Source organism: Erpetoichthys calabaricus, chromosome 5 (genome assembly GCF_900747795.2).
Source record: "Erpetoichthys calabaricus chromosome 5, fErpCal1.3, whole genome shotgun sequence".
NCBI lineage: Eukaryota > Metazoa > Chordata > Cladistia > Polypteriformes > Polypteridae > Erpetoichthys > Erpetoichthys calabaricus.
Window position 1 is genome coordinate 219,774,661 of NC_041398.2, and position 24,731 is coordinate 219,799,391.

General features: G+C 38.9%; 1 protein-coding gene across 3 annotated transcripts in view; it reads left to right on the plus strand.

The window, feature by feature from the left end:
- Positions 1 to 24,731, plus strand: part of mbd2 (methyl-CpG binding domain protein 2) — a 197,461-nt gene that overhangs the window by 58,273 nt on the left and 114,457 nt on the right. For all 3 annotated transcript variants that reach the window (XM_051928022.1, XM_028802574.2, XM_051928023.1), the window contains exon 3: positions 17,182 to 17,319. In XM_051928022.1, the coding sequence (XP_051783982.1) occupies positions 17,182 to 17,319 (138 nt within the window). The remainder of the gene's footprint in view (positions 1 to 17,181; positions 17,320 to 24,731) is intronic.

Sequence of the window (24,731 nt, forward strand, 5' to 3'; positions counted from 1 at the left end):
TGTGCATTTTCAAATCATTTTAGCTAAAAGGCAGTGACTTGTTTAAAAGCTACAGACATGTGCTCTACTTTGTGGTATTGTGGCTTTTGCTTACATAAAATCTCCGCCTAAAACAGAATGAACAGACAAGCGAAAGCAAATGCTTCCATCAGGAACGATTATGCCAAGTGTAAACCATGAATTTTTATCACATACAGTTGCATTGTCTTGTCATTAGCATACATCAGAAATGGTGAAGTCACATTTTCTGAAATCTGAACCTTCTCTGCTTTGAAGCGGACTCGTTCTGAAAGTTTTTAGGCTTTTGTTTCTCATTTCTTCTGATGTTCAATAGACCACTAACTTAAGCCACTGGGGAATTGTAATTTTTAATTAAATTAAACACACAAGTTTCCAGGGCAATGAATGTATGTCATAACTGTGAATACATAGCCTTGATTTTTAAAAAATAAATCTGTCCATTAAAGGACAATGAAGGAGCAATAGATTCATGCTATTCTGAGACAGAGGCTGCGAGCCATGGGGAGGGGATGCGTGACGTCAGGAGTATAGAGCCAGTCAGGGCCCTCCTTACTGTCCTGTTTTACTACTATGCGGGCGGGGACCACTAGTATATTATATTTGTGGAAGGGAGCTCGGACACTGACAGGCAGACACTGATGGTTCAGGCACCAACACACGTTTATTGTACATTTTCTCTATTTACAGTGCACACAACCCTGTACTACTGTACCAATCACCCTTCAGTCCTGGCCTCTCACAGTGCCTTTCTCTCTTCCTAACCGCCTTCACTCCTCTCCTCCGAGCTCCGTCCTCTTCCACCCAACTCCAGCCATTGAATGGAGGGAGGCAGCCCCTTTTATGCTCACCTGGACGTGCTTCAGGTGCCTCCCGATGAACTTCTGCCGGCACTTCCTGGTGTGGTGGAAATGCCAGCTGTGCACCTGGAAGCACTCCGGGTGTCCCTGGTGCTGACGTCCAGGGCTCTTTAGGCATCCGGGCACCCTCTGGCGGTGACCACAGGCCCCATTAGGGTTCAGCTTCCATGCTCTGTTCCCATGGTCCCCATACCAACCAAGGCCACTGCCCCCTTGTGGTCCGGAGGAGGCACAATCTCTCTTCCGGTCCTTCCGGCTGGGTACCACCCCCAGCCGCTCTCCACAGTACGTATTTTATATATATCTATAATAATAAAAGGCAAAGCCCTCACTGACTGACTCACTCACTGACTGACTGACTCACTCATCACTAATTGTCCAACTTCCCGTGTAGGTGGAAGGCTGAAATTTGGCAAGCTCATTCCTTACAGCTTACTTACAAAAGTTAGGCAGGTTTCATTTCGAAATTCAAAGCGTAACGGTCATAACTGGAACCTCTTTTTTGGCCATATACAGTAATGGACTGCAACTCACTGGCCGCGGGGTTGCGTATCGCGTCATCATGCCTCCCACGTAATCACGTGAACTGACTGTGAAGGAGAAAGGACGGCCTTATATGGCGTTCGTTTATAAAACAGCGGACAGGCGACGTCAGCGCAAGAGGCGAAGCCACAGTTTAAAAAGGTTTACTTTTCTTCTTAATAAAAATTTTAAAGCAGTACTTCGCCACTGCGAAGCGCGGGTATTTTGATATATATCAAAATATATCGTGTCATCACGCCTCCCACGTAAGCACGTGAACTGACCCGCTGCCGTTTGCAATGCAATATTCGCGAGATACAAGTTTAATGAGAAGACACGAGGTATAAACGACAGTTTGGATCACATTGTAACAGAGTTAATATTGCTGTAGCGAGAAACTTTTAACTGTCGGGTCTTAGCTAACATTAAATAAACCCGTGGACATTGCAACATCACACAAGAGACCGGCTCACGTGAAGTGACTGAACGCAGCAGGAGTGATCACTTCGATGAATCAAACCTGTTCAAAAAACACATTACACAATTGATAAGGTAGGAAAACATAATGAAAAAAAGCACGGTATAAACCGTAACTTTAAATTAAGTTTATAGAAACGCTCCCGCTACCGTTTGCAATACCATATTAGCCCCTGCGAAGCGCGGGGATTTTGCTATATATATTAAACTATTTCAACCATTCTATGATCTGCTTCTCGCAACTGAAAGAGGGCACCGTGGCAGAAGTTAGCCGGCTTGCTGACCAACCACAAGCGTTACCTGGTAGGTAACCACCCATACAATCAGATTGTGATTCAGACTACGAATGCCTGCAATGTAATTACCCCAATCTACATGCTGTCAAATGAACGAACCACACGCCGTGGCACAACGTTAGGGGCTTCGCCTCTAGCGCTGACGTCCGAGGTTCAATTCCCGTAAGGAAGTGCAGTGAGTGTGTACGCCTGATGAGCCCACAATTACGGCGAAACACGTGTCGCGTACTATGCATCTTCAAAGCACGGTGTAAACCGTAAGTTTAAATTGAGTTTATATATATATATGTAGATATGTATATATATATGTGTATATATATGTAGATATGTGTATATATATATATATATATATATATATATGTGTATATATATGTAGATAGATAGACAGATAGATACTTTATTAATCCCAATGGGAAATTCACAAAGGCGAGTCTTGCCGTGTAAAACTCCATGCCCACGTTGTAAAAGTAAGTGTGTCCAGGGAACGAATCCACATAAAATAAATTAATACGATAAAGTAATAGGAGTGATCAATAAATAAAAATAGAAATAGAAAAATAAAAGTAAGAAATAAAAGTAGAAAAGTACACATACAGTCATACACGGAGCTGCTGAAAAGGCTGCCACTCTCGGCGGCACCGGATGTTATTTATGTAGATATGTGTATATATATATATGTGTATATATATGTACATATGTAGATATGTATATATATGTAGATATTTAAATATATATGTATATATGTGTCTGTGTATATATATGTGTGTGTGTGTATGTATGTATGTGTGTATATATGTATGTGTATATGTATATGTATGTGTGTATATGTATGTGTATATATATGTTTATGTGTATATATATATGTATATATATGTGGATGTCTATATGTGTATATATATATGTAGATATGTATATGTATATGTATATATATGTTTGTGTGTGTGTGTATATATATATATATATATATATATATATATATGACAGCAACACTCATAACAATGACAACACAATTACATTGACAATGATGTTACGTTATTTTTAAAGTGTTTCCTTTTCTTTTTCATAACCTCTTTAACACACTACTTCTCCGCTGCGAAGCGCGGGTATTTTGCTAGTATATATATATATATATAAATATATATTATATATTCAACATATATATGTATATATATGTTGAAAATGAATATGTTGAAAACATCCACCACGGTGCCCTCTTTCAGTTGCGAGAAGCAGATCATAGAATGGTTGAAAATGGATGTTAGCCGACTTGCTGACCAACCACAAGAGTTACCTGGTAGTTAACCACCCATACGATCAGATTGTGATTCAGACTACGAATGCCATGAATGTAATTACCCTGATCTACATGCTGTCAAATGAACGAACCACACGCTGTGGTGCAACGTTAGAGGCTTCACCTCTGGTGCTGAAGTCCAAGGTTCGGTTCCCCGAGGGGGGTGCAGTGAGTGTGTACGCCTGATGAGCCCAGAATTAGGGCGAAACACGTGTCGCGTACTCTTTGCATTATTTGACAGTAAAACTGTTTTCAACCATTCTATGATCTGCTTCTCGCAACTGAAAGAGGGCACTGTGGCGGATGTTAGCCGACTTGCTGACCAAGCACAAGCGTTACCTGGTAGGTAACCACCCATACAATCAGATTGTGATTCAGACTACGAATGCCATATATATATGTATATGTGTGTGTGTGTGCGCACGCGCATGTGCAAAGCACGGGTCAAAGACTTACACCAGAGACAGGAAGGCGAGATCACTAAAGTAACTTTATTGTTGAAAAGGCAGAAACAGTCCATCCATCCATCCATCCATTTTCCAACCTGTTGAATCCGAACACAGGGTCACGGGGGTCTGCTGGAGCCAATCCCAGCCAACACAGGGCAGGAACCAATCCCAGGCAGGGTGCCAACCCACCGCAAGACACACACAAACACACCCACAAACCAAGCACACACTAGGACCAATTTAGAATCACCAATCCACCTAACGTGCATGTCTTTGGACTGTGGGAGGAAACTTGAGCACCCGGAGGAAACCCACACAGACACGGGGAGAACATGCAAACTCCACACAGGGAGGACACGGGAAGCGAACCCGGGTCTCCTAACTGCGAGGCAGCAGCACTACCACTGCGCCACCGTGCCGCCCTGCAGAAACAGTCCCAAGGCTTTATTCAAAATACAAGTTTTTCCTTCAGCACACAAGTACACTGCACATGCAAAGTGTCACGGTGATCGTCGTGCTTTAGCGCGCTCCTTTAGGTTAAAAGAATACAAAGCCTTCATTGTCAAGCAGGTTCAGTGGCTGGGAAGCATCAGCTGGGTCAAATGCAGCTCTGAAGAAGAGAGGACAGGAGAGAGAGAGAGAGAGAGAGAGAGAGAGAGAGAGAGAGAGAGAGAGAGAGAGCAAAAGCATAAGTGAAGGCTCAGCTTTAAATGTTCTAAGCATCATGAGTGAAGCGTGTTATGTGGTAAGGGTGCCACTGATCCTGCACAGGGTTTTTTTAGAATTACTGTATGTCTGTTCCCTCTGGGATAATAAAGTCTACCTAAAAACCTAATAATTGAAATACTGTTTAACAGAGTGTTTAACAGAGTTTAAGCGTGCAGATTCCCACAACCTTTTGTGCTAAGAAAGCTTCTTACTGTATGTTCTTTCTTAAATGTAGCTCCTCCTAATTTCTGTAATGGTTGTTTTATTTTAATATTTGTGCTTGTTAGAACAGAGAAGAGAAAGTGGCAATGATTTTTTTTGGATTATACTATACTACTCGTATATTGTTAACTAAAATCTTAATAAAGAATCCTTTCAAAGTTAACATTTATATTTTCTTTGCATTGCTTTGAGCGAAGCTACTAAAAATGTATTTTTGTTGAGAACCAAAAGTTTGGATGCAGCTATTTCCGTGTCTTCTCTTATAATGGTGGTGGTTTGCTGTTGGCTCTTGAGCCTAGCAGTGGACACCATTGCTGTTAACAACATGGTAGTGCTCATGAAAAATAATACATATTCATCACAATGAATATAACCATAGCAGTAATGCCACAAATTTCACAAAATGAAACATGACATACTGTAGCTGTTTACAAAAAATAACAGTAACAACGTTTACCATTAAATAAAACAAATCAGAATGTTCTCTAATGAAATTTGTACAGTAATTCTAAACATTAAATGAAACATAGGTTCTTTAGTGAGATCTTTCACATTCGTGGCTCCCTATGTAGCTGAAAGAACACTGCTGGCTAAGTTTTATTGATGTCTTTGAGAATTGTCAAGACCTGGATTAGATCTCCTTACATTCTTCTTTACAACTAGAGAGATTTAAATTTACAAGCTTTTCAGAGTAGGACATGCCCTTTAGTCCCAGGAAATAGTTGGTTGGTCTTCTCTATACATATTATACAGGTGGTATGTCCTTTTTGTAGCTTGGTTACAGAGGACATATATTTATCCAGTGTCTCAGAATCACTCCTAGGAATTAACACTAAATGTCGGACTAGGAAAAGAATTCATCCTACTGCAGAGTAGGGAAAGAGGAGAATTTATGAATTGTCCTGCACCTACTCCCAGCTAGGAGTAAGAGTTTGTGGTTGTCAATGAAGAACTTCATGATTTTATGCAGCCTAAATTGCAAAGTGGTACTGATGATAATGCTTTATAGTATTCTGATATATAGCTTCAGTGCATAGATGATAAAGTAATGGGAAATGACTTGTAAAGCACCAGTTATACTGAAACTAGTCACGGCTGTAAGTTATGTTCACTCTTCCAGTGTACTGTGTTTTGCCATGCCTCTCTACGTAATCGCCTCTTATCTTCTCCGAGGCTCTATTTATTCAACACCCGGAGAGTCTGCACCTGCATTCTTAAACCTTCCTGGACATGCAAAGTGTAAAGTGAATGTTCCAAGAGTTTATGGAATTTAGAGCTCAGCATACCTGTGTGGCATTTCCTCATATTGAGCATTGGACAAATGTATAATTGTTGTTTCTCACGTGTTAAAAGGGCATTCGAAGTTTGGTGCAACATTCGAGAAATGGTTAATTGTAATATAGCCTGTGCCATTGCTAGGTTATTTTGCGCCCTAGGACAAGCTTATTAGTGCGCCAACTGACTGTTCAGCTTGTAGTTAAACCGTGTGGCTGGGTTTTTCCCCTCCTTATAATCCGCGCCCTAGGCAAATGCCTAATTCGCCTTAATGGTAGCGCCAGCCCCAGAAATACCCAAATCATTGCTATTACAAAGCTACTTTTTTCCTATGGCTTTAATTTTGGCTGAAAGCACATGCCCTCTACGCGTAGATGGATCAATCATGTAATGTACAAGATTTCTTATAAATACTTTTTCAGCTCTGTCAGATCGAGATCTTTTATAAATTCATTGTTGTCCAGCATTTTAAAACATTCAGGCTTTTCTGGGATGTATGTGCCAGTCTCTGTCTGAACGCCATCTTCCTGGTGAGTTAGGATAGCTCTCAAGCTCTTCTGAATCCTGATGAAGTTAGGAATAGTTTCCTAAAGTAGGAAAACTGATAACATTCTTTTACGGCTATTCCCGAGAGTAGGACCAAATCTGCGTCACACGCACATGATTTTTGAGACTGTCAGGCTGTTTTTCCTTCTCCGAGATGCTTGATAATTATGGCCACACATCTTCACACAGTACTTCAGATAAGGCCTCACTGGTGCATTACATAGTCCGAGAATAATGTCCTCAGTTTATATCCCAGATATTTACATTGCAAACTTACATTTTATCTGCATTTTCATTTGTTTCTGCACAATGCCTCAACGAAGGGAATGTTTTACCAATTTAAACTTCAAAATCCTTTTCAAATGTTTTCTGTACGTCAGTGCCATCCATCTTATATTTATTAACAGCCTTCCTTTTTGCATTTGTGTCGAACCTTGTACTTTGTTAAAATGTATTTTCCAACAGTTTGTTCAATTTCCAAGATCTTCTGTGTGTTTTGCTACCTCCATAATGTTTGCAATCCCTACAATTTTGGTGTCAGCAAATTTCATAAGTTTACCAAATCAGAGTCTGTATCATTAATATAAATTTGAAAGAATAAAGGGTCTGAGCACAGATCTCTGAGGGAGTCCACTGATAACCTTGCCCCATGGGATGTATTTTCCTGTCATCTGTACCCTTTTCATCTGGATGATAAACTAACATGAAATACAGTTTTAAAAGTCAGTTTTAATGTCAGTGGATTCTTGCTTCTGTGCAGAACAATAATCAAAAACATTTAAAAATTGAAAAAATAAATTATGTTGTTTATTTGGCTTGTTCAAACAGATCTAAAAAACAGTTTGGCAGAATCTTCCTGTAATAAATCTTTATGGCTATTATTGATTATATTAGAGTTAGGGTCACCTGATGAAGGCTATACAACTGAAACATTGCGTCTTTAACTTTCTTTCCTTTTCAGCATGGAAATAACCGCTGAACCTTTTTCCATTCATTATAATATTTTTGTATAAGCGGTTAAATAATTTGTTAAACCTTATTGGCCTATAACAATTGGGATTCATTTTGTCTTCTTTTGTATTGAAATCATGTTGGCAGCTTTCCAGGCATCAAGCACTTCTCCTAGTAAAATTGTATAGTGTCTTTCATATCATTTAGTACGACGGGCCCAGGGGGGTTTATTAGTCTTTAACTAATTGAGTGCCTGAAGCACACCTGAGGTTGTTTTTTAACGGTTTTTACTGCTTTCAGATGGATACTTATTTCTTATACAAAGACTTGCTTGAAGTATTTATTTAGTTAATTTGCTATTTGCATTCATATTTTATTATTTTTCTTCCTACATCTAAGACTTACTACATTTTCATTTACTGCTTTATTATTTCTCTATTTTCGTTAACTAAACAAGAAATCTCCTTCAATCTTTTCTTATAACATGCACTCTTTAGTCCTAAAATCAGTATAAAAGCTTCAGTACCCAGCACTTTTACTTTTGTTAAACCAAACTAAAACTGCACACAATATTTCAGGTGAGACGCTTGTGATCTAAAAAAACAAAGCAAGAAACGTCAAGGGGGGTGGAGTACTACCTGGTAACCCTCTTTAATAAAGGAGAAGGGGGGAATAAAGGTCAAAACAAGAGGGAAAAGGAAGATGTAAAAAAAAAAAAAAATGACATTCGGCAGAGCAGGACAAAGCAAAGAAAAGGTGAGGGATCGATCTTTCCCCCTTTCTAGCTGGTCCTCAATGAGCACCTGCTTCTCATGGCTTTGAGGTCTTTATAACGCTGACCCAGAAGAGGCAGGGCTGGCTTTTGGAAGTGGGAACAGAGTCATTTGTATTTCGACTAGTGAGAATTTGAACTGCATCTAGAGTGCCCCCTCTCTACTGGGATGGTATTGCTTAACTTTTCAGAGCCTTGAAGGTGTTCCCTATGTGCGTGTGCTTGACACACTGTAGAGCTGAACTGTTTATTTAAAATTGGGATCAAGAGATAGAACGTTAGTTCAGTAATGGGCCATGTTTACATCAAAATGTCAGCAGATCAAGATATCAAAAGCCTTAAACACTACTGTACACCAAAATGTGTGTCTGAAAAACACAGAAAAATTCATTAACCAGGAAAACATGCAAAGAAAACCTCACTGAAATACTTTTAGATTTGTATCTGTAATCTCGGACAACCAGTATAACAACTCTATACTGTCACACTTGTGACGACATGCATTACTCACTTCTAGCCGTCCATCTGAAGCCAAGCAAAGCCAACAATACCCTCATATTTCAATATGACTTTGCAGGAATATGCAAATATATTTTAGTAACCTTAAAACAAAGTTAAAGCAAAACAAAATATAAGAAATCGATTTAGCATCCTGAACAATCCCAAAATCAAACATGTAATTCTAGAAACAAAGGGAAAGTCTTAAAAATGTTTGAAGCCAACCATTCATAATACACTCCCAAGTTTTATCACAAGGCATACTTTCAAGTTTCACATTCATTAACACTAAATCTGATTTGCTGCATATGTACCCAGGTATATTCAAAATGATTCTTATGACTTATGAAAAAAATCCAATTTGATTTTCTTGAAAATATTAAGTTTTTAAAAAAACAACTTTAGCATTGGAAATATTTTTTCATTTTAAAATATGAAGTTTTATGACTCATATTACGTTTGTAGTAGACACCCAGGTTGTGTATAGATGTGTGAACATGCTGGTGGTGAAGTCAGTCGGTCATTTTCTAACCTGCTTTGTCCAGACCAAGGTCGCAGGGGGTGTTGGAGCCTAGCATATGGTGCAAGGCAGGAACAAACCCTAGACAGGGTGCCAGTCCATTGCAGGGTGAAAACACACACCCACACACCAAACACACACTAGGGCCCATTTTAATGTTGCCAGTCCACCTAACCTGCATGTCTTTGGACTGTGGGAGAAATCCGGAGCACATGGAGGAAACCCACGCAGACACTGGGAGAACTCCATTTAGGGAAGACCCAGGATCTCTTTACTGCAAGGCAGCAGTGCAACAACTGTGTGGTGGTGAAGTAAAAAGTGAGAAATGGCAAACAGAAGCAGAAACAGAGACACATTTAAGAGAAGTAAAAAGCAAGAAAGCAAATTCTGCATGTGAAGTGTCATTGTGAACAAGCACAAAGTCAACACCAGAGGCTAGCATCACAGCAGTTAGCAATGAAGGCAGCACGGGTATGGACATTGACAAGAAGGCTAACGGAAACATCAGCACTGGTGATAACCACAGTCATGCACAGCAGAACCGTATACACCCAAATAACCTAGAAGTGATACATGTGTAATGCTTCTCATATTCAATTTAACAAATATATGTGTTGGGCAACAGATCAACAAATGTATGTTTGAATGTAAATGTATATTTTTTAATAAATATTTCAATTACAAAGTACATATTTTACATTTAAACAGGCAAGCACACTATAGCTTTCTATAAAAGCGGGAACTTATCTCTACACAATTCTATTATACAGTATATTCGGTTGTAAGGATTGTGAAAAATAAATATTTGAAAAAAGTCACATGGTTTGTCATTGGGCAAAGATCACGTAAAATGGGTAGACTGTGCCAAATCTGGCAGGAGTCTGACAAGTTTTCTGCATCTGCTTTACAAAGCACTTTAAAAATCTGAATGCCTTCTCGTTTCATAACAATAAAGCCTGTGGTTTTTCCATCCATCCATCCATTATCCAACCTGCTATATTCTAACTACAGGGTCACAGGGGTCTGCTGGAGCCAATCCCAGCCAACACAGGACACAAGGCAGGAAACAAACCCCAGGCAGGGCGCCAGCCCACTGCAGGGCACACACACTAGGGAGAATTTAGAATCGCCAATGCACCTAATCTGCATGTCTTTGGACTGTGGGAGGAAACCGGATGTACCCAGAGGAAACCCACGCAGACACGGGGAGAGCATGCAAACTCCACGCAGGGAGGACCAGGGAAGTGAACCCAGGTCAAATAACTGTGAGGCAGCAGCGCTACCCACTGTGCCACCCCCTGTGGTTTTTGATTTATCTTAAATGATTATTAAAGGAAATTGTAATAAGGTACACAGGTTATGAAGAAGGCACTGTTGGTTTCTATTAAGAAAAATTTTTTAGGAGCTAGTTTAAACAGTAAATGATGATAAAGAGGCCTTTAACAATCCCATTCTTTATAGCTTTGGAAATGTACAGTTTTTATTTGTGTTTTACTGAAATATTGTTATAGTCCCTGTCAACTAGTTTAATAGTCTGGGAGGAGGATGAAAAAAATAAAAAAGTGTTTTGGGTTAGGCAAGCCTCCACATACATTAAGTCAACGCGTGATTAATAAAGCATCTTTCTTGCTTGTGCTGTATATGCAGAAGAGAAAGTAGAGAAAAATTCAAACAGACTGATAATAGGACTGCACATGTAAAAAAAAAACTGTAGAGCATGTGGGCAGCCTTTATAAGCAAATGTAACTGGCTTTTTGCATCTGGTTGTTTAGTATACGACCTGTGGTTAAGTTTAAGGTTAAAAGGGTCAGGGTATTTGTTCCTGTTCTTGCTCTTTGTGCGAGTTTCACCTTGATCGATTTAACTTGGAGTGCTTGGGGATTTTACTTGACTCAACTATTCAACCCAAAGTGTCATGATATTGAATGTATAATACTGGTCAAAAGTTTTAGAACACCTCAGATTTTCCAGGTTTTCAGATTTGCTTCAACTTGCAAGGTTTAATTTACTTTAATTGCTGCAGAACTCCTGTACTTTGTAACCTATCAGTTGTCCCCTGAAGAAGGCCCATTAATATATTTCCTTTTTTTCCCCCAGTTTTTGCTAACCTAAACTTTAAAATTTAAATCTCTGGCATTTACTGCTTACCTTTTTACCAGTTTAGGTCATTTGTTGCATTTCAAATGATTACATTTGAAGAAAAACTGAGGTGTTCTAAAACTTTTGACCGGTAGTGTACATTGGTAATGATCGGAGATCCCAGGATCACCCAAGGCACATGGTTCTAATTAACGTTCTTGTGAGGAATGTTCAAGTTAGTGGAATACTTAAGGGTAACCAGACACCTTGATTAAACTTTATTGAACAAATTAAATAAGATATAATTAAACAAGAGGAATAACACGAGGGCATAATCATAAAACTAATAAACTGGAAGTGGAGAAATAATCACTTCATCCAGAAATTCTCTAAGAAAACAAAAGAAGGAAACCTCAAACATAAAGATGTTTTAGAAATGATTAAATTAAAAGCATCTAACAAATTAGAACACAAAAATGACCCAAAATCCCAAATAAGAGAACTTAATTGAGAACAACTTGAAATTTCCCCACGAGCAATACATTGAAATAAAGATTACTTGTTAAGATTACCAGAGGCTGTAGGCAGAATAGGACTAAAATGCTCCTCTTATATTTAGAAGACCCTGCTGTCTCTTTAATGGCTTCCTTATGGCTAAGAAGGTGACCTTCTGCAGAGGGTCCTAAACATCTTTGAAAGTTATCACGCAATTCATTTAATTAAACATTTATCAAAATAAACAAACCTGCAAGCTGAACAACACATACACCGCCTGAAAAATTTAAAAGCTTAACTTATATTTTAAGTTCAGCAGATTTGTTTGAAATTGTAGCTTTCATTTATAACTCGAATTCATAAGATTTTGTACGTTTAAATCAGATCTACCTAAAAAGGCACATGCACAGTGTCTCCATGTACATACAATTCAGTAGAGGTTGATCTTTCATTTTTGAGCAAAATAAGTTTGTGCTTTAAACTGAAATTGAAGTAAAATCACATGAAAGATCTCAGTAATATTCCCTTAACTGTTGCCAGTTGCCAATGATGGTGGGATTTGAGCCCACATCCTTGCAATTGCTAGTCCAGTTTCCAGACTCCTAAATCTACACATTTCTCAGTTATTTAGTGCTCTTAATATTTGTTTAAAATGATCGTTTTTTCTCACTTCACTTAACATACCTCTACTCCGAATGTAAAAAAAATACTTGAAAAATAGTACTGTTTCCTGATCTTGTGTGTATTCTTGATAAAAAGGCACCAAAGTATACTGCATTATAACAAGAATAGTAATTCTTTTTTGCCACTATAAATCTAATTACATTAAAGCAAGTATATCTGCATAAATATGTTAGTACTTTAACGTTTTGGTTTATTTACTTGTGATAGAGGCAGTGTTGCTTTGAGAAGAAATTGTCCTAGTACTGAAGTTTGTTTTGACATCATTTATATTATCAAGTTGGCTACTTTAGTCGTAGGCTCTGTGGTATATTATCTGGATTCCTCATTATGAGCTGCCATATCAAATGTGTTACCATTTCTCCCTGAAGAGTAGTTAGATTCTCAATGGAAGGAGAACTTTTTATGCATCATTGTGACACCTGCTACCGAAGTAGTCTATGCGAATTCTGTTTATGTTCAGCTTGCAGTGAGCACTAATCTTGGACAAGGCAAGTGTAGACAATTTAGAAATCTGCTAAGATGTTTCATTATATCTACTAATATCCAAACCACCTCCACCTCTAGGCAGGTCCAGTTTCCCACTTCTTTCTGCATGAAGTGATTCCCAATTTCATTTTTGCATGTCTGCCATTTTAGGTCAGCAAGTGGTGTTATCAAGGATACAAGCACAGCTTTACAGCAGAAATTGATACCTCTTTATTAAGAAGGATTTATACAACTAATCATGAAAATTAAGAAATAAACTCACAAGCAGCACAAAATAAACTTTAATTTCAATGTTTCTTCTGTTGCATTGAGGAAGAAGACAGAATGTCTTGCACATTATTTGGAGAGTTTCCAGTGAGGATGTAACTACTTTGCAAACAGCTGAATTATGTTGAAGACATCAGAGACCATGGATTGTCCATAACTAACACCATTTTTAAATTCAAGGATGCAGTTAAGTGTACCTGAGTACTAAAGTACTTTGGTCCAAAGATCAGTGATTAGTTTGTTATCATGTTATATGATCTGAGGCTGTGTGTTCTGGATACTCAAGTAAAGAGAGGTACTGAGTTGTCATTTTGTCGTGAGCTGGCACAGATGGAAGGCATAGCCACTGGTTAGATCTGGAAAACACCAATGGTTAGTGAGAAAACTGGAACAACTTGAAAATTCCTCTTTACAGAATGAGTTCATCTTCCACCACAGAAAGTTACAGACCTATAGATCAAATGGACCATGTTGAAGACCTCTATAGTGCAGGCAGCTGAAAGCAACCATGACCAAAAGGGTGTTGGTGCCAGTCATAGTGACAACCAACACGTCAGTAGATACCAGCATCAAGGGAAGCTGTCAAGTTCAAGAAAGATTTCTGTTCATCGTTAGCAGAAGGGTCTCCAGATTTGATCAAAACATAGGAGTATGTCTGAAAAATGGTACCTGCTTCAAAGACTCAAGTGAATGCCTATGTGGAAATTGCTGAGGTCATGAACAATGACTCTCAGATGGCTTTGATGAGGTTTCCAGCAAACCATTTGACGACTCAAGAATGGTAGGTGGGTTATTCTTCAGGCTGTACTCAGAAAGGCTAGAGAATCTTTGACCTTAACTAGGAATATTGTTGAAAGGTGGATGGAGCACTTTGAGGAGTGTCAGAAGAATTAGTGTTTGAGGTTGCTGCAGTGATTACAAAGCTCTGTAGTGGCAACACCACAAGAGTACATGACACCCAAAGCTGAAAGCACTAGATATTGTGGGGTGTTTTGTCTAATACATCCCTTCATCTCTCCAAAAGTGGAACAGAAGGGTGTGTTCCAGGTACTGAGAAACCACAGTTCTCTGGCTTCCTGGGAAATCCTATGTTTGGGGTACTGATAGTTGAGCCTCTTATTCAGGATTATTCTATCATAGCCATGGAACAGTAGGCTAACTCTTCAACCCTGCACAGACTTTTGAGGAGTAATGGGAGTTTGTCAGTTTTTTTATACTTGTTCTTTAGAGATTTGGAAGGAGTTGAGACAAATTAGTTGAGGTGATTTTAGCATGTAGTTAGTATGCCCACCAAAAGCCTCCTGTGGGAAGTGTACAGGGCGTGACCCAAGGACTGAACAAAGAGCTAGGACACAGTGGATGGATTATATTCTCAAACTGGATTTATTTCCCAAATAGACATGAGGAACTTGCTGGAAATTAGGAGGCCTGGTCAGTCCAGATCAGCATGTTGTTACCATGACTCTCACCAATGATTATGAAGATTATATAACAAAAATCTGTAAAGACAATCCCTGACCCATTCGTCTCTCCACTATTACCACCACAAAGTCCCTATCCCAATATAAAATTGCATGATGAATTACTAAGTGCACAACTATTTAGAAGTGCCCAAATCATTAATATATATATATATATTTTAAGTAGGTTATTTTTTTTTGCAGAAGTAGTACATGGCCAAAACTCAGTTCATGCAAATTAGAATGTTTTACCAACTGATACATATAAACTGTACTGTAAGAATAAGTGTTTTCTTGAAATAATTAAAATAAAAGAAAATGGACCACCAATTACATAAAATAACATGTACTAACTTTTTCAGGCTGTTAAGTCTTTATGTTCTTAATTTTCACCATCTGTCATAAGTCAGCAATGGTAAATCTACCACCATATGTGAAGATGCAGCAGTCCCTAGGGAGCAGTGTCAACGGCAAAACAAGCTATTTAGGGAAAAATCACAGGGTCATCTAACTGTTTCAAAATGAACAGGAAAAAAAGTACTTGATCTTGATAACGCAAGGATGTTATTTTACGTTTAACATTCCTGTGGAAAGTAAGAATGAAAGACAAAAATCTCCAAATAAATGCCTCACTTCCCTTTATTTGCATTACTACACAAATGCTTGCTAATCATGGTCTTGCATAACAGTACAGTAAGCTACAGAGCTGCAGCCACCTGCTTATTTATCAAGTAGAAAATCTGCTTCCTTCTCTTTCTCTACAAAAAAAAAAAACCCTAACCCCAAACAGCAGTTAATTTTCCTTCCTCATGGCCCTGATTGCTAGAATAATACAATAGAGCTTTTTTGACGTAATTAGTTCTCAAGCCAGTTCTGAATGAGATGTAGCTTTGATTTGTGCATTATATTAATTTTAAATTGGGAACATACAGTGAAATGTAATGAAGGAAAATGTTAACATGCAGGTATAATTTTTTTTTTTACCTCTCAGCATTGAGATATTGGATTGAAATCTACGCTTGGTGCCTACTTTAAGAGGTCTGAACATTTTGTATATGTTTTTGTGGGTTTAGGAGTGTTGTGTCTTCCTAATGTCCAAAGATATGTTATCAAATAGCTCCACACAGGGAGGACCTGGGAAGCGAACTGCGAGGCAGCAGCGCTACTCATTGCACCACCGTGCCGCCCAGTTTTCTTTTCTTTCTTTTTAATTTTTTCTTCCCTTTTAGTCAGTGTTGTGTGTGTTCCGACCATAGTGTGTGTGTGTGTGTGTGTGTATATTTATTGATCTATTTATGCATTTATTTATTTAAAGAGCTTCCGTAAAAAGCTAAACTTCTCTAAAATTTCACCCTGGGGATACATAAACATCTGTCTGTCTGTCAGTCTGTTTATTTAAACTGCAATTGGTAACATTTTTAGTGCGATGTCCTGAATAGTCTTATTTTTTTCTTAATAGCTGTGAAAGTTGCTAGCAGACAGTTTTATTGCCACCTTATGGTCATAAATGGAATAACAGAGCAAGAGAGAAAAATCTTTCAGAAGTTAGAAGACTTCTTTGCAAGCCAGAAATATAAATGATATGTAGCTATGGAACTGTATTTAGGTAAACCATTCATTAGTAATTGCTAAACTAATATAAATAACACAGCTCAGTGTCACTAGTAAAGAGGTCTCTTATTGCTCCTAAACCTTACAAAACATTTTCTTGGTAGGTTATCTGGAACTTTACATCCAGATACACCCGATAGTTTTCTGAACACGGGGTGACAGGAGCACACACAAATTCAAGTCTTTTTAGGAGTGTCCCTTCATGCTGACCTTCTGATTAGACACCACAGTACCCTAAAATGATTTTGAGACTGTACCCCTTTAGAAAGGAAACTTTCTCCATTTCAGTAGGAAAAATGATGATTTCAGTAGACTGTCCTATAGCCATTATTCTGATCGGTGATTAAAAAAAGACTCAAGGGGTCTGGTCTGCAGTGAAATTTCTGATAGTTATGAGTAATATCACAGCACACCTTCCCTCCCTGCAACCAAACGTCTTTCCAAAAATCAAATGATACTGGAGCAGACTAGTTTGCAAGAGTAAATGAGAAGAAGGTGCGGATGAATTATGCCACATGAGAACCAGCCACCTTAGTATAGGCTCAGTTTTTCTGTGGAGCCAATGACGGTAGAAACTTCATCATTATGTAGGGTGTCCTCATGTCCTTGAGTTAGTCCCCACCCATTGTCTTTTCATAATTTTGCTGTTAAAGCTTATGAAGTCAACTCATTTTTTTTCTTCCATCTACAGGGCAAACCAGACTTAAACACAGCACTTCCTATAAGACAAACGGCTTCCATTTTTAAGCAACCTGTAACCAAAATAACCAACCATGAAAATAATAAAGTAAAGACCGATCCTCAGAGGGCCACTGAACAGCCACGTCAGGTAAGAATACATAACTACAATGAATCTTACTATAATTAAAATAATAACACTGTGTTAATGGGTGTTTAAATGCTACTTTAGAATAATTCATTTCAATTCCTAATTTGTTTGTTATTTCTAATTTCAGCCTTTTATTCTAAATGTTTCATATAATGGTATATTTTAGACTATTTAGTTTGTGAAAGTCAGGCAACAGAGCCATGATTTTAATTATGTTTATGCAGAATTGTAATAATAATGATTTGGATGTAGTGATTTTAGACTAAAGGTTTGTGGTTGGGTTCTCCACACTTTCACAACTTTAACTGACCACTTTTCATTAGTTAATACATTTTTCTCAGAATCTTCCATACAATGAATAACACTCGTCAGCTTTCATATGTAATGAACGTTTAAACAAATTTTAAAATAAAACAAATAGAAATTAAATTAGCATATTTTTAATGATTTCTTGAGCTCAAAGCTTCTGTGCCTTGCTGGAGAAGTTACCCTTTTTAAGTTTGTAAATGTAGCTGAATTGCAATGTATACTTGAATCTGGATTTTTATTGCAAACAATCATTCTCTGGACAAAATTAGGCGTTAGATATTATAAACTACCAGTAACGGCACACTGCACGATAACGTGCAGTAAATACACTTGACTTGAGCATTCCTAGTTTTCCTCCTCTTTCTCTGTATGTTTAGAATTCGTTTCCTCGGAGGTTGATGTGCTTGCTGTTTCCTGAGCAGCTCTTCTTTTCTCCACCCTAGTGGTCCGCTGCTTCTCTTCTTTCATTGGTATCTTTTTGCATTAAAACTGATTAAGTCAGTGTTTGTGTTACAACTACTTAGTTCGTTTTCTTTAATTTTTCACTTAAGCTGGCACTTAAGTCTTCAATCTGCCTCAAGAATGATTTAAGATATGAAGAGGAAGAGGAAGTGATGGCAAAGGTGGTAGTGATGAGAACAGCATCCTTACACATGCACCACATGGCCAGCCTGCTGGCTGCTGCAGAGAGTTGATTCTACAATTAAAATATAAAGAGGAATAATCTTAGAGGTCAATCACCCTGAAAACGGATAGTAGACGTCACGTAATATATGTGTACCAAATTTCAGGTCAATAGCTCAAACGGTTTGTGAGCTACAGGCGATTTAAAATCTTTTTAAAGACAAATGAACAGCCACGATAGCGTATTATATTATATATAAAGAAATGAAAACAAATATTCTGCTTGTGTAAACATTCTACAGTGCTCTAGGAACTTTAAGTACCCTAATGAAGATATAATTTCCATACCACTGAACTCTCCCAATGTCTAGATAGAGGCTCCAGTCTTTTTAAAAGCCTTTAGTCACATAGTAAATCAATGGGCAAGGTAAGGAAATGAAGAATCAAAATAAAAAAATAGAAATGTATAGATTGCTTTTCCCAAACGCACCAATATTTTCAAGTGTTTGCATTACTCGCTCTGCACTGGTGATCAATAATTAAGAAATGAATTGTGCATCACAACACTTGCAGACTGCATGTCTGTCATATCTGAGCAACTGAAAAATGAGAATTCTCATGGAATCCACTGGGAGGCCCAAATTATTCTTGCAAGTCCTAAAGTGTTTAGTGGCTAAGATGGAGTAAAAGTGCTCAGTCGGTTATATTAAGAGCCCTGCATAATTCTATTCTGTAGTAGAAGATGTCAAGTAAGAAAATATTTCTCAAAAGAATCATCTTAATGCTCACTTTAAGTTTGCCAGACAGACAAGAGTAAATAATTATAATTTTGTGAAGAGGTTTTGGGGTCTGTTGGGGTCAAGATTTATTTTTTCATTAAAGTTTTAAATATACATTTTTAAGTACTTAGAGAGAAATTACATATTAATCAAAACTACTCACATCCTTGTTGGTCCTTAATACGGAATAAAGCTGTGGATGGCTGTAGAAAGAAGGGAGAAATGCCAAAGTGAAATGGAAGATTTTGTAGTGATTCAAAAGCAGAACAACCAAAAAACACTTGAGGTTTCCAGTGCCAAAAGGAATTGCGCACCAATCACTAAGGCATACACTGGGTAACAAAATGCAAACTTTTTTTCACATGAATCAATATAGGTGAATCTTACAGTATTCGTTTATGCAGAATTCAAATATCTAATCAAGCATTGCTTGGTGTGCAAGCACAGAGTAGTTTGAAGTGTTGTATTGTGTTGGGATGAGAGTGTAAAACAGCAGTCTAACATCTGATCATTCTGAATGTGGGGTGGGGTGGAGTTATCAGTATTTCAGGGGTGGAGAGTTCAATATGTATTAGTCAGTTGTTAGGTGATTGGGGTGCTTGTTAGGTTCTCTGATAAGCTGAAAGAAGCAACTTATATGTAGACAATAAAAGTTAAGTTTTTGGAGCATTCAAGCCTTGTGTATCACTACCGGCTGTAAACTAAGGGCAAAGGGAATTCAGGAACAGGGTTTACTCCGAAGCATGACTGGACATGCTGAAGGAGAAGCTCCTCTGCTTCATCCCAACCACAGTCTGGAGACAGGCAGGAAAGATTGGCCATCTAGCTCTGTAAAGAGGATTACTTGTGTTCGGTTTTATATATTGTATTTACCCCATTTTTTGACACCTGCTGCCTGCCCAACCTACCTGAAAGGGGGTCAACTCTCTAAATTGCCTTTCACAAGGTTTCTTCCTTTTTTCCCCCTACAATGTTTTGTTTAGGGGGTTCTCTCATCTTCTTAGGGAGGCAAGGCTGGGCGGCTATCAAAAACAGGGCCTAGAAAAGCCCATTGAGGCATTCAACTTAAAGAAATAAGTTGTTGTAACCAGACGTCTCCATCACAGAAGGATTTTATGTGGCACACTATTAAATTTTACAATAAACATTTATTGACATTGTATATACACAATGGGAGCATCTCACCTAAAAGATAGAACAGTATGGTTTTCTTCTTTAATTGGCTTCAGGAATATCACTCTTACGGGTCCAGCTGCAGTCAGGAAACCTACTGGGAACCAGCATGCTTTGGCATTGCATCTCCATTTCAGAAATGACCTCATGAAATCATTTGCCATGCTTGTTGCTTACTGCTTCAAGATTTCCAGAGAAAAAGTCCAGATGAGAATCCAAGAAAGGAATTTTCAAAGAAACGTTACATCACATGGCTTTGTACAAGTTCAATTGGTCATCCACTATTTCTTGGCAGTTGTCTGCCTTATGATTCCGCAGGAAGTTCCAGCAAATACTCTTAAAGGACTGCTATGCAACTTTATCAACTGGTCTTCAGAACATTCATCTTGAATCAGTTCCCAAATATGAGGTTCTACAAGAATTCCTTCATTGATCTTGGCATCATCCTACGAAATTTCTTTCTTACATATGTGAATCCAAGTCCTTTACTCCTTGTCTTAGCAATGTCCTTCATTTGTCTGAGCTTAATGTGGAAAGTTATAAAATCTTCACAAAGATTTTGATTCTGAATTTGTTTTAAGAAGCCTGTACGCCTTAGTAAGGGTTTATATACTGAATATACAGCCTAACAAAAGACCTACAGTAGCTCAAACACTTTGGGTGACAGAAAGAGTCTATTGAAAAGGTACTTTCAAAAACTCCCCTAAATGTTTGTTGACTAGTGTTATTGAATAAGGCAACGTGTATTTGATATTTAAGAGGAGGAATGTATTTTTTTTTTTTATTTATTAATTTTTATTGTAATCATTCCATACAAATAGATCAATTTATAACCCCACCCCTGAGAAGGAGAGCTTAGCCAAAGGAGAATTGCTTAGGGCTTTTTAATAAGGCAATAATAAACAAAAGAAAGGGAGAAATAAATATCTATGTAAATAAGAGATGGAGAAGGGAATTAAATGCGGTAATAGTTATTTCTCTTATTCTAAAATAATATTGATTAGATCCTGCTAGGTTTTGAAAAAAATTTTGTACAGATCCTCTGAGAATTTGATTTTTTCCCAATTTCAAATAATATAAAACATCGGTTTCCCACTGACTTATCAGAGGAGAGTTAGGATTCTTCCAATTTAACAGAAAAAGTCTGTGTGCCAAAAGTGTAGTGAATGCAATCACCATTTGCTTGTCCTTCTCCACTTCAAGTCCGTCTGGAAGAACACCGAACACAGCTGTTAGTGGGTTAGGAGGGATTGTGACCCCAAGGCTGTCTGAAAGGCACTTAAAAATTTTGGTCCAAAATGATGTTAATTTGGTGCAGGCCCAAAACATGTGACCCAGTGAGGCAGGAGCTTGGTTGCAGCGTTCGCAGGTTGGATCTTGCCCTGGAAACATTTTGGACAGTTTTAAGTGAGACAGATGAGCTCGATATATAATTTTAAGAGGGGGAATGTAACTACTTTAGAGGGCTTTTTTTAGTCAGATTTAGGAAGCATATCCTGTTGTTTCTGGGCAGACACATGAATTCCTTGATTTTCAGGTTGTCATAAACTGTTTAATCTATTGGTGAGGAATAAGTGGGAAACTATTCTGCAATGTAGGGGAGCCTAACCAGTTTCAGTCTAGAAGCAGTTCAAACGTCCAGCAATGCAGTTGTAGATCTGATGAGGTGACCATTGAATGACATCAGATTTTCAACTTAACTTACCTGCCATTCCAAACAAATCAGTGCAACAAAGACAGGACCACTCTGCCTGTACTGTACATATGAAACCCATACAAAAATTTCCCATAATTTCTCAGACATGTTAAATGCAGTTATACATTTTTTTCTTGCCATGCTTCTTGTTGCTTCCTGAAAGTCAGAAGACATTGCTCAACTGTCAGTCCATCTGTCTTTTATATAAATTGTGGTACTATGAGTCAGTAGGCGTTTCACAAATTAAATGACTGAATATACTAAATGTTGCATTCAAAGTGACTGTAAAACTATTTCCTACTTGTTATAATACTTTTTAGCAACCATTTTTATTTACAGCTTGTTAGAAAAATTCTGTAAAAATGAGTTTGTTAACTTAGCAGTTTCCTGAAAAACAATCAAACAAAACAGAATAAAACTTTCAGGAAAACCACAAGAAGCGCATGCGGTAGATTGGGCGTGCAGCACTTGACTTGATTCTTCACAGAGTGGGACGCCAGTTGAATGCTGCAGTCAGAAGTAGTCAGTTGAGGAATAACATACAGGGCTACACTGAACGTATTTGCTCTTTTTCTTTTTAGTTGAAGGAAAAATGCTCATTGTTTCAAGCAATGTGTCTCAAGTCAGCAGAGAACTAATACTCAAATGAGTGTGAATCTGTGTGTGTGTGATAGCTGAGGCAGCTAAAAAAACATTACTGACACTGAATAGGCTCTTAAAAATAGTAAACCTCTAAAGCAGACACCAGATAAAAATCCAATTATTATTTATTTTATAATAATAATGTGCACCAAGCACTCTATACTCCACTATCCATATTACTAAACGAGAATGGTAAACTGGATATGGACGCAGGGACCTGCCCGTGGACGCAAAAGACGCAAACCCAACACCCCCCCCCCGACCCCCCCCCAGGGTGAAACGGGAGAAACTACGCACGTGCGCAGGTGACACACAAAGCCCCCCCCCCCCCCCCCCCGCACCAGAGCAAAACGGGAGAGACTACGAACCGTCAGAGTAGGAAACAAAGTAAAACGTCATAAAGAGGTTAAAGAACAGGGACAAACACATGGAAAGCAGGTTACAGAACAAAGCCCCCCTGCCCAGAGTAAAACGAGAAAGACTACAAACCGTCTGACATGCCGCAAGCAGGATAAAGCGAGGTCAGAAATAAAACACAGAGTAGGAAACAAAGTAAAACTTTATAAAGGGATTAAACAACGGGGACGAACACATGGAGAGCGGGTTACAGATGATGAAAACTGGAATGCAACAACTTCATAAAAACCTAGGCACGAAACACATGCACACCGAGATACAGAATATAAAGGCAGAAACAACGACAGTTAAACGTCCACACCACACAGCGGAGGCGGACCCGGAAGGTGCAGGCGCCTACATCGTGCGTCGGAAGGCACAGTAAAGTACAAATGGCAAAGGCAACTACACAGCATGGTAAAAACCGACATAATACGGAAGGCGCAGGCATCGCCGCCCTATTGTGAGTGGCACTAATGCGTGGTAAAAGCACAGGAGGAGACATAGTAAAACAAGAGGAGTCAACGCCCCGCCCCAGAGTGAAACGGGACACACTACGGAGTCCACAAAGGTTCATACATCAAACCCGAGATGGTACGGACACACGTCTGAAACCGCGGAAGCAAAACTGTCTCGGCTCCAAAACCAAACAACTCAACAACTAACACAGCTTCGACACTGAGCCCGCGTGGACAGATCTAATGAACGTGGACACCTACAACGCGCGTCTCAAACTGCGTAGACAAAGCAGGCACGGATTCAACACGACACAGCTCGAGTGACCGAGATACAAACACGCGCCTGCCTGCATATAATTAATGAATGCAGGCGCCTACAACGTGCGTCTGAAATGACGCAGACCAGGCAGGCACTGCTCCAAAAAGAAAGAGCTCGACTAAACGAGATACGAAGTGAAACGGGAAACACCACAGAGTCCGCAGTGCTCCACAATGCACTGCATAATAGTTCGGAAAGAGCTTCGTAGTAACAGTGGGGAGACCCAGAATGACACGGGCGAACGCTCCGTATTAAACATACGTCATCCTCACACGTCCAAACTATACAGCATAGGTGAATCACATTACAGTGATGCATTATTAACAGTACGATAAACATCACAGTATCGCAAACAAATGAAAATTATTACTCGAAAAAGGGAAAATATATTCACCACGGACCAGGTGTCATTGAAACAAAAGCAGAATAAAGCCAGATCAGAAATGAAAGACAGAGTAGAAAGCAAAGTAAAACGTCATAAACAGATTAAACAAGGGGACCAAACACATGGACAGCAGGTTACAGATAATGAAGACCGGAATTCAAAAGCTTCAAAAACAAAAGCTCGACTGACCGAGATACAAACTGAAACGGGAAACACTACGGGGTCCGCAGTAGTCCACAATGCACTGCATAATAGTACGGACGGAGCTCCGTATTAACAGTGGGGGGCCCCAGAGTGACACGGGCGAACGCTCCGTATTAAACGTGCGTCATCCTCACATGTGGCTGCCCAGCGGGCACGGGTTCAAAACGCCGGGGGTAGGCGAGCGAAGCGAGCAGGGGCGGAGCCCCCTTGTACTCATATAATACACAATCACTTCACAATAATCCCTATAATAACCAATACAATAATCAATCCTCCACTCCGATGCGTTGCCACCCTTCCGTCCAGCTCAGCTCACTCGTCTGGGGTTCCCCAGAGTCCTTTATAGTCCCTGACCCGGAAGTGGTTCCATCCCAACAATCCATAAGTCCTCATCACTTCCGGGTCAGATTAAAAATTCTTTTCTTTA